General features: G+C 36.3%; 1 protein-coding gene across 21 annotated transcripts in view; it reads left to right on the top strand.

Annotated features, from left to right (window-relative positions):
* Nucleotides 1-17,796, top strand: part of DLG1 (discs large MAGUK scaffold protein 1) — a gene marked incomplete at both ends in the record, with an annotated part of 293,223 nt that overhangs the window by 171,667 nt on the left and 103,760 nt on the right. For 19 of the 21 annotated variants that reach the window (XM_079704323.1, XM_079704314.1, XM_079704315.1 and 16 more), the window contains 3 exons: nucleotides 1,776-1,945; nucleotides 3,351-3,487; nucleotides 7,249-7,393. In XM_079704323.1, coding sequence (XP_079560449.1) covers nucleotides 1,776-1,945; nucleotides 3,351-3,487; nucleotides 7,249-7,393 — 452 coding nt within the window. Of the gene's footprint in view, nucleotides 1-1,775; nucleotides 1,946-3,350; nucleotides 3,488-7,248; nucleotides 7,402-17,796 lie in introns of all 21 variants that reach the window. The other 2 variants (XM_079704322.1, XM_079704327.1) reach the window with 1 other exon arrangement.

Below are 17,796 nucleotides of genomic sequence, written 5' to 3'. Positions count from 1 at the left end.
TAGAAGTCATAGATTTCCCATTGTATGTTCAAATACATTCACAAAATGTGTTATTTTCTGGGTGGGAAACGTGTATACGCTTATTTAAGGTACAGGGAATCATATATATCTGAGTTGGTATCCCAGACCACAAAGAGTAGTAAAGATTATGCAAACTTTAAATAAATTAATCTATTTTCTAAATTGAATAAATGTAAGTCACATTGGTCTTTTGTTTAAATGTAATGTTCCATTTCAGAAAATATCTTTAGCATAGTTTGTTGTTTCCTTAGACCATAGATTGTGGCACTTTTCCTGGTGCCTTATTTGTTGCTTTTTATACATAGTTATGGTTTCCTAAAGTTTTAGGACTAAGGGTTATATATGGTCTGTTAAAAACAGTATCTTATTTTAAGGCTATTCATGCCTTATACAGCTTTTCAGTTTCTAAACTTCTGACTGGATATGATAAGTGGTATATTAATGAAGTTAGATATGAAATCAATAATTTGACTTTCATGTAAATGTAAATATTTACTTCCTGATTCTGTTATTGGCCTTTTAGTTGTGCTTCATGTGTGAAAATTAGTATGTTCCATTTGTTTCACTGGAGAACATACCTATAGTACTAACTCTGAGGTATCACTGTCTTTGGATATAGAATTTCTTTTCTCTAAAGAAAGTTAATTAGATATAGAAGTTTATCATGATCACTTTAAATGTTTTAATTGTTTTGTTCCCCGTCCCTGCCCAATTTGAGATGACCATCCTTTAATTTGTTTTCTTATTTGTTTTCTACATGAATACCATGCAGTTGAAACTGAGATTAGTTTATTTTTTGGTAAATCAATGAATTAATCTCAGTTTTGCTGCTGTGACCTCAAGCTAGTTATTCAGTCTGAGCCTCAGATTTTTTATGTTTGAATCACTGCTCTGTTAGTCATTATCAGGGTGGCCTTGGGAAAGTTATTTAAACTTTGTACCTCAGTTTTTCTATCTATAAAATGGGGATATAAATATGTATCTACCTTACAGATTGTTGTAAGGGTTAAAACACTAAAAGAAGTTCCTAGCATGTGGTTAGTGCTAAATAAATATTTGCTGTTTTTCTAAGATATCTTAATTTCTATACATAATCATACAAATTACAGCTGTCGGGACTTCCCTGGTGGCACAGTGTTTAGGAATCTGCCTGCCAGTGCAGGGGACACGGGTTCGCTCCCTTGTCCGGGAAGATCCCACATGCTACAGAGCAACTAAGCCCATGCGCCACAGCTACTGAGGCTGCGCTCTAGAGCCCAGGAGCCACAACTGCTAAGCCCACACACCGCAACTACTGAAGCCTACACCCTCTAAGGCCCGTGTGCTGCAACTACTGAGCCCACGTACTGCAACTACTGATGCCCGCGTGCCTAGAACCTGTGCTCCCCAACAAGAGACCGCCACTGCAATGAGAAGCCCATGCACCGCAACAAACAGTAGCCCCCACTCGCCGCAACTAGAGAAAGCCCACGTGCAGCAACGAAGACCCAGGCGCAGCCAAAAACAAAAAAAAAATTATAGCTGTCGTTATTATTTAATATTTTTGTATAATGATCTATTATTTGCACTGTTTCCTTTGCTGGCCCTTGGGAAATGTTTGTATTTATATGAGTTTTTGATACATTGGAATTTAACATGAAGTTTCTTATAAATAATTCTAGTAAATAATTCTGTTGTCAAGAAAAGAAAATTGGCAAAGAGAAAAATTGATATTAAATTTTTAATATTTGATTTTTAATGTTTTTTTTCCTCAGGGTCAATGACTGTATATTGCGAGTAAATGAAGTAGACGTTCGTGATGTGACACATAGCAAAGCAGTTGAAGCATTGAAAGAAGCGGGATCTATTGTACGCTTGTACGTAAAAAGACGGAAACCAGTATCAGAAAAAATAATGGAAATAAAGCTCATTAAAGGTCCTAAAGGTATGAAATAAATCAAACAAAGATAAATTATTAAGTAAGAAATCTCTAAGTGAAATGTAACTATGAAGTTATTTATAACACACATTCTAAGATTAACAGTGCTGGTAATCTACAGAACTTAGTGAATTTTTAGAATTTCTGTGTTATTTCTACTGGTTTTTGTTTTTCTTTTGGCTGTGTTGGGTCTTCGTTTCTGTGCGAGGGCTTTCTCTAGTTGTGGCAAGCGGGGGCCACTCTTCATCACGGTGCGCGGGCCTCTCACTGTCGCGGCCTCTCTTGTTGCAGAGCACAGGCTCCAGACGCGCAGGCTTAGTAGTTGTGGCTCACGGGCCTAGTTGCTCCGCGGCATGTGGGATCTTCCCAGACCAGGTCTCGAACCCGTGTCCCCTGCATTAGCAGGCAGATTCTCAACCACTGCGCCACCAGGGAAGCCCATTTCTACTGATTTTTGTCTTAAGTAGAATACTGTGCAAACATTTTGCAGTCATGTGTAGTGTTGATATTAACTTGTAATCATTAATCTACAAAGTACATAAAATGCAGATACACAGGCTAAAAGAAAAAAATTATGAACATGTCATTAGTAGTTACATCTGCAGTGAAGACTGTTAGGATGTGATCTGAATTTTGAAAACATGGATGGGATTGAGGATAAATGGAAATACTGATTCTAATTTGTGGCTTCATGGAAAAATGCATAGAGAGCTACAGGTTTGGTGTTAAAGCTATGGGATTTATGAACTATTGAAGTTCCTTACTTTAAAATTAATTCATAGAATATTGAAAAGAGAAGAAGCATCTGCATTTCTGAAGCTGTTGGTTCTGCCCACCACCAATTTTTTTTTCTCAGTTTTAATCTTGTGGAAGTGTTAAAAGTGTTAGTAAGAAGTGCAATTATGATGGAAACAAAAGTGAAGCAATTTTACACCATCTCTTTGAACTGACAAACAAATGCATTTTACACAGACACTTTAAGAAGTAACCTGGGTGGGGTGGGGGGCTTCCCTGGTGGTCCAGCGGCTAAAGACTCCACGCTCCCAATGCAGGGGGCCTGGGTTCGATCCCTGGTCAGGGAACTAGATCCCCTATGCCACAACTAAAGGAGCCTGCGTGCCGCAGCTAAAGGATCCCTCATGGCACAACAAAGATCCTGCGTGCTGCAACTAAGACCTGGCACAGCCAATTTAATTAATTAATTAATTAATTAATTAATTAATTATTTTTTAAAAAGTAACCTGGGGGTAAAAAGGTACTCATTTGTAACTATAGGAGCACTTATATTTGTAATTGCCCCTGATTACAAAATACTTAGGATTTTTAAATACTTAGGATTTCTAGTTTTCAGTCATTTGGACTTAAGTTTACATATATTGGTGAAATTCTAAAGCTAGTGTTTTCCATACAGGTCTTGGGTTCAGCATTGCTGGAGGTGTTGGAAATCAGCATATTCCTGGGGATAATAGCATCTATGTAACCAAAATAATTGAAGGAGGTGCAGCACATAAAGATGGTAAACTTCAGATTGGAGATAAACTTTTAGCAGTAAGTATAAGAAATCCATTGTTTTAAAAATTACTTTGATTTTTTTTTTCTGACAGACTGAATTTCTACACGCCAAAATGTTTAAATGATATTCCATGAGTGAATACTAGTCTTGCTTTAGTCAAAACCTGAAAAATGATTCTTTATTTGCCACTACCATTTCCTCTACTAGCTCCCCTCTCTTTTTCTTTCATTCTGTTCAGGGGCTTGGATGCACAGAATTGTTTAGTCGTAATCCTTAGGTTCGTAACATCATCATCCTTTGTTCATGTGTGACCTTGTTTTTCCCTTTCTTACTTTAATTAATTAATCAATTATTTTATTTATAATATAGTAAAAACTGCTAGTCATTACCCAACCCAAGAACTAGAATATCAACAACTTGTGTTCCTCATTCCTTTGTTTAAAGATTGCTTAATCACATACATATTCCTAAATGTTTTGTTTAGTAGTGTTTGTTTTGAAAAAATTTTAAAGGCTATTGTGCTGTATATAGTCTTTTTAAATACTTTTCTCACTCAATATTGTTTTACTGAGACTTATCCATATTGTTGCCTAGAGCTGAGATTTATTCATTTACCCTCTTCATAATATTCTATTCTGGGACTATAGACTGTATCACAGTTTATTTATCCAATCTTTATCAATAACTGTCTTAGTTCATGTTCCCTAGAAAAACAAAACCTGAAGAAAAGCTACTCTGCTAAGGTATTATTGGGAGGTATAACTTCAGAGAAGCTAGAGTGAGTGAAAATGAAAAGTGAGGCAGAGAATGAGGGAAGGCCAATACAACGTATTATGTTTCTGAGCTGGCTATAATTTCATAAGAAAATGTAGCTGATTGCTTGTCATGTAGGACAGTCTTCCAGGCAGGCAAAGTGGAACTGCTAAACCTTAGATCCAGCCATCCAAGGAAAAGAAAGGATTTTATCTACTGACCCCTTTTAGTCTCTTGTCTCTTGTTAGCTAGAGTCTACCCCCACGGGGGTTAACTGTCCTAGATTTCTCGACTGTGTTACCCAGCCCTTCTGGACAAATGCTAGGAAAGCCAGTTCCCACACTCTGGCACAGCACTTCCCTTGAACCCAGAAGTCGTGAGAAGAGCTAGAGCCTCGTGGTCTAGACAGGTCAGATGTGGTCTTCTAATATGTTACAGCTCTCACTATGTGGAACACGTCAGCCATACCCAAGCCCAGCCTTTACTCCAGAAAAGGTTGAAAGAGCTTATAATGGTAGGGGACAATATGAGAGTAGCAGTAGCTAGGACTCTCCCCTAACCAAGCAACCAAAGCCTAGTGGACACGTAGGCTCAAGTGAATCTGAAAAGGCATACAAACAAAGTCTGGTATAGTGGTGATTTGGTCTATCTCCTATTTATTTATTTGCCCTTTTTTAATAGTTCGGCTAGGAAGAGCAACTAATTATTTTTGAGTTAATGATAGGGAGGAGGAAGGAACTGTCCTACAACTGCTTCTCTCTAACTTATCCTCTCACAGCTATGACTTGCCACTCTTTCCCCCAAGCTACAACCAACACTCCCGCATCATCGCATACACCCCCCCCCACCAACGCACACCAGTTGCAAACAACCTTCTTTCTCCACTGCGTTTCTCACTTTTATTTTTAATTTCTTAGATACTGTGTCTTCTTTATCCTTCTTCCAGAATCAATTTTAGGGGTAGGGAACCAGAAATTCATGCTGATTTACCGTTTAGGGAGGCTTTTGTTGCCGTAATTCCACTGAAATTATTCAATTCTTAATTCTCACCTTAATTGATGTATCAGGCATTTGACACACCTTCTTCCTTCTTAAAACACTGTTTCCAGTTTGCCTGATAGTCACCCTCTATCTTGCTATTCCTCTTAGCTCACCAGCCATTCCTTCTCATTCTCCTTTTTGGTGCATCTTCTCCCTAACTTCTAAACATTGAAGTGATCCAGGACTCAATACCTGAGTTCTTCTCTTCTCTCTTTGATAGGTGGTCAAATAACTTACTGGGTTTTATTGTACATGATAGTAATAAGTATTGTTTTCTGAACTTCAGTCTCCTTATCTATGTCTCAAGAGTCATCTCACATATAATATACAGTTGGCTCTTTGTATCCATGGGTTCCACATCTGTGGATTCAACCAACTGAAGATCGAAAATATTTGGTGGAAAAAAATTCCAGAAAGTTCCCAAAAGGCAAAACTTGAATTTACAGGCATTTATATTATATTAGGTATTATAAGTGAACTAAAGATGATTTAAAGTATAAGGGAGGGTATGCGTAGCTTATATGCAAATACTACACCATTTTACATAAGGAACTTGAGAATCTGCAAATTTTTTTATCCTCAAGGAGGGTAATGGGGGGTAGTGGGGTTATAGAATCATTCCCCCACAGATACCAAAGTACAACTGTGTCTAAAAATGAACTTTCAAATCACGGCAACCCACCCCATCCTGCCCCCCAAAATTCTGCTCTTTGCATAATTTTCACATCTCATTAAATGGGAACTTTATCCTTCTAATTTCCCCAAGTCTAAAACTTTAGGATCATTCTTTTTCTTTCCCACTCCACATTGAATCCCTCAGCAAATCTTGTCAGCTCTTTTATCAGTTATCTAATGCTGCACAAGAAAAAACAAAAATTAGTGGCTAAAATGACAACAATTATTTATTTGCTTACACTTCTGCAATTTGGATAGGTTTGGCCAGGACAGCCTGTCTTTATTCCATATAATGTCTACTGGGGTGGCTCAACTAGGGCCAGGGGTCCACCTCCAAGTTGGCTCACGTATAGTGGACCGGTTGGTTTTGGCTGTCATCTGGGAACTCAACTGGGGCTGTTAGCCAGGTATTCAATTCTCCAGTGGGCTGTCCACATGGCTAACTTGAGCTTCTCACAAAGTGGTGGCCAGGTTCCAAGAGGTACATGCCAGAGTGAGCTTTCCAAGAAGACAGCTCTAATGTGTGGCATTTATTAATCCTCTCTTTGCATCACAGTTACTAATGTCTCATTTCAGGCCATCAGAAGAACAGTATATCACAGTTGTGTGTTTCGAAATGCAGCAGGTCCTCACTGTACACAGTAGGGTGGGACCATAAAAATGACCATGCAGTTGAAATCCTGCAAGGCATTATTAGTAATCAGTGGGGAAAGTCAGGATTGTTCTGTGACCTTTAGAAGTTTTCATCAAAACATTTAAAAGTCTCCTGCAGTCGACTATAAAGTCACATATTAGGGAAATGGAAAATATACTAAAATGAACATTTGTTTAGTGCACTGTAATTTAAAACACTAGAAACATTTATAGTGTTTTATTTCTTTTTAAAAGAAAATGTTTACCAAAAAGAGGAGCAGTCTAAACCTAATGCTAACAGAAGAGAAAGGATTAGAACAGAAATTAACAATATAGGAAATAGGACAACCATGTTGTCTATGTTGGTAGAGAAGATCAACAAAACCAAAACTTGGGTCTTAGGAAAGATCAACAAAATTGACAAACCTTTAGCTAGACTGACCAGGAAAAAAAAAATGACTCAAATTTCTAAAAGTAGGAATGAAAGAGAGAACATAAGGGAATACTTTTATTTATGAATAACTCTATACCAACACATTAGGTAACTTAGATGAAATGGGCAAAGTCCTAGAAAGACACAAACTACCACTCCTATTCAACATTGTACCGAAGATTGTACCCAGAGCAATAAGGGGGGAAAAAATGACATTCCAAGTGGGAAGGAAGAAGTAAAACTTTTGGGATTTTCTTTTAGGTGAATAGTGTGTGTTTAGAAGAAGTTACTCATGAAGAAGCAGTAACTGCCTTAAAGAACACATCTGATTTTGTTTTTTTGAAAGTGGCAAAACCCACAAGTATGTATATGAATGATGGCTATGCACCACCCGATATCACCAACTGTAAGTCTGTTTGCTTAAATCTTGTTTCCTTAGATGTGATGTATTTTAATGAAGGTTCCCAATATAAAGTTTAAACATTATACAAATATTTTTAAAAGAACTATAAAGCATTTTAACCTAATCATTTTAAAAACCAATTTTAAGTCAGAATCTTCATAATAATAAGTGGAGATGGCTTTTTCACCTTTTCACCTGTAATTTCATAGCAGTAATTACTTTTAACATTTAAGGCATTGATTCTCAAACTTTTATATAAGTAACAGTCACCAAAGGTATTTGCAGGTAATGTGGCTTCTTGTTTTGTTCTAATAATTTTTGGATCGAGCACAGAAATATACTTTAACAAGCAATTAATTCTTTTAACAAGCAGGGCAATTCTGATGCTTCTGGTTCATGGGCTGCACTTTGAGAAACAGTAACTTAAAATATTTGTAAAACTTGGGCTTTTCTATACTCTCAACTGTGTGAGCACAGATATTATCTTTGTACTTCAAGCTCTTAGTGTATTATCTAACTCTGTTAGTGCACAGTACAATTGTATTGCCTAGAAATGAACTGTAATGAAGGTACTTATATAATTTTAAGTTTCCTATTTGATTTTCTTTTTTAATGTACAAGCCGAGATGAGATTTAAATATATTCTTAATGTGTTCATGTTGTTTGAAAAATGAAAGTTTTATTTGTTTGGTATGTTGTGTCAATACTAGAATCATCCATGTGTAATAAAGATCATAAATGTACTCTATAATCTGCTTTTCCAAGTTTTCCTTTTTTAAATTGTAGAATTTTAAAGATATTTGTGATTTTGTGATTTTGTAAGTGGCAATGTTTCCAGTTTTAAAATGTCAAAAAGTTCATTACAATCATTAATCATTAGAAGCTAAATACAAATTATATTTTAAAGTGTATATACTGTCCTCCAGTGATGCATCTTCATTATCTGCTCATTGATTCATTAATTACTCAAGTATAACTGAATTATTTTCTTAATAGTATTCAGTCTTTTTAATGGACAGAGATGATGTCTTATACATCATTTGTGTTAGAAAAGAACTTTACTACTTGTTTAAAGTTCTTCCATATATTTGGTCTTTCACAGAAGCTTTATATAAGGGCTTGATGTATTTTTATTTGTTATTAGGAGATGCAAATTCAATGATAAGCTCTTTTATTCACCAATGTAAATATTAATCTTATTTATTACGCTGCTTTATCTGTTCAAGACAGCTATGTCCCAGTTGTTCCACAGATTGAGAATTGGCATCCTGATTGTGGCCAAATATACAAATAGCCAAGCTGCTTCTTAAAAATATGTTGAACTGGAAAAAATGTTACTTTTTATTGAATTGTCTCTTTTTATATAAAATAATATGACATTTAAAAAATGGCAGAGCTAGTCCTAAAGAGTAGTAAAAAATGATTAATTGTTTTCCCTATAGGCATATGTAGGATATTTCGTCCCTTTTTTTCCATCTGTTATTGAACTAATAGAATATTGTGAAAAAGTTAAAGTTTACCATGCTAGTTCAACTTCTGTTCTGTTTCTCTTCTTATGAATTTTGTTGTACACTTACAGTCCATGCTCATACTATAGACGCAATTCATAAGTAACTTATTATGTGTGTTTTAAAAAGCATTTGTATTTGAAAACTTTTTACATAAATGATTTTTACCTGTCAGCTCTTGAGAAGCCCTTGCCACCAGACTATTCAACTTACCTGCCTGTCCCTTATGTTGTTAGTCATGTAGTTTCCTCCTCATCAATCTGGCTTTAGTCACTGAAGATTTTAGTGTCGAGCCCATTGTCCTTTGATACACATTCACATTCTCATTCTTAGTGATGTCCAGCCAAAATGCACACTGATTCATTCAGCAACCTGGCTTCTTTGTTGATCTCTTTCTTTCTAGCTCTCCTGCCCTCCACTCCAACTCAGATACTTGCTTCCAAGACAATAATTTAGATCTTATTATCGTCGATACCTTCACCACCTCCAAAATCTTTATTTAAATCATCCTGTTCTCTGACTACATCCATCAGTTTATTTACTCCTATTCTAACAATTCATCCTCATTTTGACCTTCAATCATTTGACACCATTACTTGGTTGTCCCCTTGTGTTTCTACTTGTCTACTTTTTTTTAACTTAGCCTCCTTGGTTTGTCGTGATATTCACTTCATTGCATATATCTTCCACTTTCTGGCCCTCTCCATCTTCACTGGCAGAATCCCAACCCTGGTTCAACCTGCTGTCTTCATCCATTCCTGCTCCCTAAAAAGCAGAACATGCCTGGAGAAAAGCACAGAATTGTAATTTAAGTTATGACCATAAATCTCAGATGGGGTCACACTCTTATAGCTGTAATCCACATATGGATAATAGCCAAAATATGGTACCCAGGAATAAAAGGAGGTTTATTACTGAAAAAAAAAAGTTCATCGGATCTGATAGAGAACATAGTTTCTTTGATGATATTAAAATTCTCATGCTTTTGCATTTATATATCTTTTCACTTTTAATTTATATTCTCTTCAGGTGGAAGGCCTTGTTAAACTTCTGATTTGGCCACTGCTCTCTTCCTGTTTTTACTTTAAGCTCTTCCACTTGGCTTCTTTCCTAAACTTTGGAGGGTTTGGGTCATTAATCTTGATATCTGAGGACAATAATTTAGCCTCCCTTGTTTTGTAGTTCTCTGAAGAATCTTTTTACTTAGGATTTGGGGTATAGGAAATAGCACTGTTTTAACTAATCATTCTTTGGGCAGTCATTTCTTTGACAGAAACATTGATTTTTAGTTCCTGCCGTATGAGATACTATGCCTTACATGTGAGAATGACTCCTTCAGAAAAGGTCCATTGAGTAAAGGCACAGTCTGGATATGGTAGGGAAAAGGTACATTTTCTGGCTTGAGAAGTTGACTGAATTTCTTGCCCAGTTGGGTTTGTTTCTTTGTTTGTTTGTTGTTTCAGCCAAACTTGACAATGTAGCAAAGAAATTTGAGTAAAAAATCAGTAAACTCTGGACTTTAAACGGCCAGTGATTATAATGGTTCACATGCATGTCTGTTGCTTTAGGGCAACATGCCGGTTCCCTTGAAAATCACAGATATTCTTACACATCACCCAAGAAAGACTTTGGACTTCAGAAGAGCCATTGGTAGAAAATCCTTTGGCTCAAATGCAGAAGAGTATCTTATATATGGATTGGACGGGAAGAAATTGCTATTGGAGACTGCAAACGTGTAAACTCAAAGATGGCTCTGGACTTCTAAGCCCTATACTATTAATAGACATTATAGACTTTTTCCTTTTTGTATGATTACAGAAAGAGATGTATGGATGCTATCTCCTTTTTTTTTTTTTTTTTTTTGCTATCTTCTTTTGATAGCACATAATTGTTTCCAGTACACCATACTTCCAGTCACTGCCTATTGTCTTTCACTCAGGTTACTTCACTCATATATGTAACCTGTCTGGCCACTATAGTAATTTGAATTAATGATCCTTGCATTTTTGTTTTCCCAGTGGGTGTTATAATGCTTTGTGCATGGAAGGCACTCGGTAATGTAGTGAAAGAAGAGATTCGCGGTTAAATAATAAATATTACAGCTAGATTTTGAAATGCCTAGTAACTTTATCATAGTTAATACCTCAAGAAAGTTAAATATTGTTTCTATGTGTTTTGATAATAACGCACATAATTCAGATGTGTTGTGCTTTTGGAAGTTACAACTGAAATGTGTTGCTTACCTGGGCCAGGAATAGCTTTGTAATTTTCTGTTCTTAGCTCTCACTAGAATTACAGTTGATGAACTATAATGATGTTTTTTATTATTGAAATGAACCAATAAATAATGTTTGCTTGTTTTTTATTCCTATTTTTTATCGGGTTTCCATTCTTTTATGGTGCATTAAAAGGAATAATTATAAATTGGGTTGACAGATCTGAGCTGGTGTCAGGGCATGTCTTTTTTTTAAATAGGCTTTATATTTTAGAGCAATTTTAGGTTCACAGAAATATTAAGCAAAGGTACAGAAATGTCCCACGTGCATAGCCTCTCCTATTACCAACATCTACCAGAGTGGTACGTTTGTTACAATTGATGACCCTACATTGCCATATCATTACCCAAAGCCCATAGTATACATTAGGGTTCACTCTTGATGTTGTACATCCTATGGGTTTGGACAAATGTATAATGACATGTACCCACTATCAGTATCATACAGAGTAGCTTCATTGCCCTAAAAATCCTGTGCACTGCCTATTCATCCCTCCCTCCCCTCTAGCCTCTGGCATCCACTGATCATTTTACTGCCTCCATAGTTTTGCCTTTTCCAGATTGTCATGTAGTTGGAATCATACAGTATGTAGCCTTTTAAAATCTTAACTTTTTACACCTAAAACTAACACAACATTGTAAATCAACTGTACTCCAATAAAAATTAAAAACAAAAAACAAATATGTCATATTTTACTTTTCATAATATACATTTTAGATAATTTGATTAACATTTCCAATTTACCTGAAACTCACAAAATGGCATTGAATATATCACATATGTCCAATTGAAATACCCAAATTACACCAAAAAGCCTCAAACTCCTTAAAAACAATTAAAATAATTAATTAAGTCCTCTGCTGATTTTGTGAAATTTGAGATAACAATTCAGTAAATATTTTAAAATGTAGCACAGGCTAAAGTTTTCCATAAACTTTTGAATTAAAGAAGGCCTAGATGTTTGAAAAAAACAAAAAAACAAACCTTCTTTCACATAGTAATGTGCATGAGTTTTTAATTCCTTTGGGTAAATAACCAAGGAGTGCAATTGCTGGATCGTATGGTATGAATGTGTTTGGTTTTATAAGCAACAGCCAAATTGTCTTCCAAAGTGGCTGTACCATTTTGCTTTCCCACCAACAATGTATGAAAGTTCTGTTACTCCACATCCTCACAAGCATTTTGTGTTATCACTGTTCTGGTTTTTAGCCATTCTAATAGTTATTCAGCAGTATCACATTGATTTAATAAGCATTTCCTTGATGTCATATGATAAGGAGTATCTGTTCATATGCTTATTTGCCATCTGTATATCTTTTTTGGTGAGGTGTCTGTTAAGAGTCTTTGGCACATTTTTAAATTGGATTGTTTATTGTCTTGTTGAGTTTAAGAGCTCTTTGCATATTTTGGCTAAAGTTCATTATCACGTATATTTTTTGCAGATATTTTCTCCCAGTCTGTGGCTTGTCTTTTCATTCACTAGACAGTGTCTTTCACAGAGCAGAAATGTTTAATTTTAATGAGGTCTACCTTGTCAGTTTTCTTTCATGGGTCGTGCCTTTGGTGTTGTATCTGAAAAACCATTGCCAAACCCAAGATCATCAAGATGTTCTCCTATGTTATCTTCTAGGATTTTTATAGTTTGGGGTTTTACTATGTCTGTGATCCATTTTGAATTAATTTTCACATGGTTTATATCTAGATTCTTTTTTTTTTATGTGGATGTCCAGTTGTTCTAATAACATCTGTTGAAAAGACTGCCTTTGCTCCATTGTGTTTGCCTTTGCTCCTTTATCAGTGATCAGTTGCCTATATATGAGTCTATTTCTGGATTCTCTGTTATATTCCATTGATCTAATATTTTCCTTTTCTTTTGCCAATATCACACTGTCTTGATTACTGTAGCTTTTTAGGAGGTCTTGAACTCAGGTAGTATCAGCCCTCCAACTTTGTTCTTCTGCTTCATTATTGGGTTGTCTATTCTAGGTGTTTTGCCTCTCTATATAAACTCTACAATCAGTTTGACAATATCCACAAATAACTTACTAGTATTTTGATTGGGGTTGCATTGAATCTGTAGATCAAGTTGAGAAGAACTAACATCTTGACAGTATTGAGGCTTCCTATCCATGAACATAGGCTCTCTCTCGATTTATTTAGTTCTTCTTTGATATCTTTCATCAGAGTTTTTGTAGTTTTGCTCACGTAGATCATTAGATTTATACCTAAGTATATCATTTTAGGGGATGCTAATGTAAATGGTAGTGTGTTTTTAATTTCAAATTTCACTTGTTCATTGCTGGTATACAGGAAAGCAGTCAACTATATATTAACCTTGTATAAAGGTTAATATATACAATATATATAATATATCTTGCAACCTTGCTATAATTGCTTATTAGTTCCATGAGTTTTTTTGGTCAGTTCTTTCAGATTTTCTACATAGACAATCATGACATCTACATAGACAGTTCTATTGCTTCTTTCTCAATCTACATACCTTTTGTTTCCTTTTCCTATGTTAATGCATTAACTAAGACATCCTTCACTTGCTCCTAATTTTAGTGGTAAAGCTTCAAGCTCCTCACCATTAAGTATTATGTTAGCTGTCGGATGTTTGTATTCTTTTTTTTTTTTTTTTTTTTTTTTTTTTTGCGGTACGCGGGCCTCTCACTGTTGTGGCCTCTCCCGTTGCGGAGCACAGGCTCTGGACGCCCAGGCTCAGTGGCCATGGCTTATGGGCCCAGCTGCTCTGCAGCGTGTGGGCTCTTCCCGGACCGGGGCACTAACCTGTGTCCCCTGCATTGGCAGGTGGTCTCTCAACCACTGCGCCACCAGGGAAGCCCGAGTATTCTTGATCAGGTTGACAATACTTCCCACTATTCCTAGTTAACTGAGAGATTTTCTTATAAATTGATATTTTGGATTTTATCAAATGCTTTTTCTTTATCTATTGATATGATTACATGACTTTTCTTTAGCCTGTTGTTGTGATGGATCATATTGTTTTTTGCATGGTGAACCAGCCTTGCATACCTGGGATAAATCCCAGATGCTTGTGGTACATAATTCTTTTTATATATTGTTGGATTTGATTTGCTAATATCTTGTTGAAGATTTTTCCATTTATGTTCATGAGTGATGTTGTTCTAGAGGGTTTTTTCTTATGATTTCTTTGTTTGGTTTTGTTAGGATAATGCTGGCCTCATAGAATGAGTTAGGAAGTATTCCCTTGGCTTCTGTCTGCTGGAAGAGGTTATAGAGAATTGGTGTAATTCCTTTCTTAAAAGTTTGGTAGAACTCACCACTGAAGGTTATCATTATTGATTCAATTTCTTTAATAGATATAGGCTTGTTCAGATTGCCTGTTTCTTTCTTGTGAGTTTTGACAGATTGTGTCTTTCAAGGAATTGGTCCATTTCATCTAGGTTATCAAATCTGTGGGCATAGAGTTGTTCGTAGTACTTACTATTCTTTTAATCTCCATGGAATCTGTAGTGATGTGCCCTCTTTCATTTCTGTCTTCTCTCTTTTTTTCTTAGTTAGCCTGGCTGGAGGCTTATTGATTTTATTGATCTTTTCAAAGAACCAACTTTTGGTTTTATTGATTTTTTTAATCTGTTGATTTCCTGGTTTTATTTATTTATTTATTTATTTATTTATTTATTTATTTATTTATTTTTGGCTGCGTCGGGTCTTCTTGCTGCACGCAGGCTTTCTCCAGTTGCAGCGAGCAGGGGCTACTCTTCATTGCAGTGCGCGGGCTTCTCATTGCGGTGGCTTCTCTTGTTGCAGAGCTCGGGATCTAGGCACGTGGGCTTCAGTAGTTGTGGCACGTAGGCTCTAGAGCGCAGGCTCAGTAGTTGTGGTGCACAGGCTTCATTGCTCCACGGCATGTGGGATCTTCCTGGTCCAGGGCTCAAACCCACGTGCCCTGCATTGGCAGGTGGATTCTTAACCACTGCGCCACCAGGGAAGCCCAGATTTCCTGTTTTTAATTTCATTGATTTCTGCTCTATTTTTATTATTTTTTTCCTCCTGCTTACTTTGAATTTAATTTACTCTTTTTCTAGTTTTATTAGGTGGAAGCTAAGATGATTCATTTTAGATCTTTTTTTTCTAATATATGCATTCAATACTATAAATTTCCCTCTAAGCACTGCTTTTGCTGTATCCCACAGATTTTTTTTTTTTTTCAGTACACGGGCCTCTCACTGTTGTGGCCTCTCCCGTTGTGGAGCACAGGCTCCGGATGCACAGGCTCAGCGGCCATGGCTCACCAGCCCAGCCACTCCGCAGCATGTGGGATCTTCCTGGACTGGGGCACGAACCCATGTCCCCTGCATCGGCCAGCGGACTCTCAACCACTGCGCCACCAGGGAAGCCCCTATCCCACAGATTTTGATAGGTTGTGTTTTCATTTTCATTTAGTTCAAAACATTTTTTAAATTTCTCCAGAGATTTCTTCTTTGACCCAAGCGTTATTTAGGAGTGTGTTTGTGTTATTTAATCACCATGTATTGGGGGATTTTTAGCTATCATATTGTTATTGATTTCTAGTTTAATTTCACTGTGGTCTGAGAACGGACATTGTATGATTTCTATTTTTTTTAAATTAGTTAAGGTATGTTTCATAGCCCAGAACCTGTTCTATCTTGGTGAATGTTATGTGGGAGCTCAAGAAAAATATGTGTTCTGCTGTTGTTGGATGAAGTAGTCTATAGGTGTCCATCATATCCAGTTGATTAGTGATGTTACTGAGTTCAGCTATGTCCTTACTGATTTTCTGCCTGCTGTATTTGTTCATTTCTGATAAAGAGGTGTGGATTAATCTGTTTCTCTTTTCAGTTCTATCTGTTTTGGCCTCACGTAGTTTGACACTTTGTTGTTAGGTGTTAAAGATTATCATGTCTTCTTGGAGAATTGCCCACTTTATCATTAAGAAATGCCTTTCTTCAACCTAGATAATTTACCTTACTTTGAAGTCTTCTCTGTCTGAAATTAATATAGCTACTCCTGCTTTCTTTTGATTAGTGTTAGCATGGTATATCTTTCTCCATTCCTTTACTTTTAATATATAGGCCTTTATATTTAAATTGGCTTTCTTGTAGACAGTATATCTTGGTTTTTTGACCCACTCTCACAGTATCTGTCTTCGAATTGGTGCATTTAGGCCATTGATGTTTTAAGTGATTATTGATATAGTTGGATTAATGTCTATGATATTTGCTACTCTTTTCTATTTGTTACCCTGTTCTTTGCTCCTGTATTTGTATCCTTTTTTTTTACATTCTGTAATGTACTTTTTTTACATTACATTTTACATTTTTTTACATTTTTTTTACATTCCTGTATCCATTTTTTTCCTGCCTTTTATGGCTTTAATTAAGCATTTTGCGTGATTCTGTTTTCTCTCCTTTCTTAGTGTATTAGTTACATTCTCTTTTACTTTTTTTTAGTGGTTGCCCTAGAGTTTGCAATATACATGTATAGTAATCTAAGTCCACTTTGAAGTAACACTGTACAGGTTTTTTTTTTTGCTGTACGCAGGCCTCTCACTGTTGTGGCCTCTCCCGTTGCGGAGCACAGGCTCCGGACGCGCAGGCCCAGCGGCCATGGCTTATGGGCCCAGCCGCTCCGCGGCACGTGGGATCCCCCCGGACCAGGGCACAAACCCGCGTCCCCCGCATCGGCAGGCGGACTCTCAACCACTGCGCCACCAGGGAAGCCCAACACTGTACAGCTTTATGGGTAGTGTGAGTTCCTTATAATAACAAAATAATCCTAATTCCTCCCTCCCATCCCTTGTATCATTGCTGACATTTATTTCATTTATACATAAACATATATACAGACATAGCCGAATACAGTATTGCTATTGTTTTGAACAAAGTGGTATTTGTTAGATCAATCAGGAATAAGAAAAATAAGAAAAATGAGTTTTATTTTACCTTTGCTTATTCCTTCATCAGTGCTCTTCCTTTCTTTCTGTGTAACTGAGTTTCTGACCTACTAACTTCCCTTCTCTCTAAAGAACTTCTTTTAACATTTCAAAAGGCAGATCTACTAGCAATAAATATTCCCTCAATTTTTGTTTAAGGAAGTCTTTATTTCTTCTTCACTTTTGAAGGATAATTTCACAGGTGGGTTTTTTCTCTTAACACTGCATTTTCACTCCACTGTCTTGCTTGAATGGTTTCTGAGGAGAAGTCATATGTAATTCTTACCTTGCACCTCTATCAGTAAGGTGAGGTTTTTTCCCATGACTTTTTTTAGGGCTTTTCTTCCTTTTTTTTTTTTTTTCCTGTAGTTTGAAAAGGATATGCCTAGGTGTAACTTTTCTTCGCATTTAACCTGCTTAGTGTTCTCTGAGCTTCCTAGATCTATGGTTTGGTGTCTGGCATTAATTGGAGGAAATTCTCATCATTATTGTTTCAAAGATTTCTTCTATTCCTTTCTCTCCCTTTTCTCCTTTTGGTATTCTCATTACATATATGTTACACCTTTTGTAGTTCTACCACTGTTCTTGGATATTCTGTTCTGGTTTTTCTCCCCCGAGTCATTTTTTCTCTTTGCTTTTCAGTTTTAGAGGTTGCCATTGAGATATCCTCAAGCTCAGATT

The sequence above is a fragment of the Hyperoodon ampullatus genome (genome assembly GCF_949752795.1).
Source record: "Hyperoodon ampullatus genome assembly, chromosome: 5".
Lineage (NCBI taxonomy): Eukaryota > Metazoa > Chordata > Mammalia > Artiodactyla > Ziphiidae > Hyperoodon > Hyperoodon ampullatus.
This window is presented reverse-complemented; position numbering and strand designations above follow the sequence as displayed.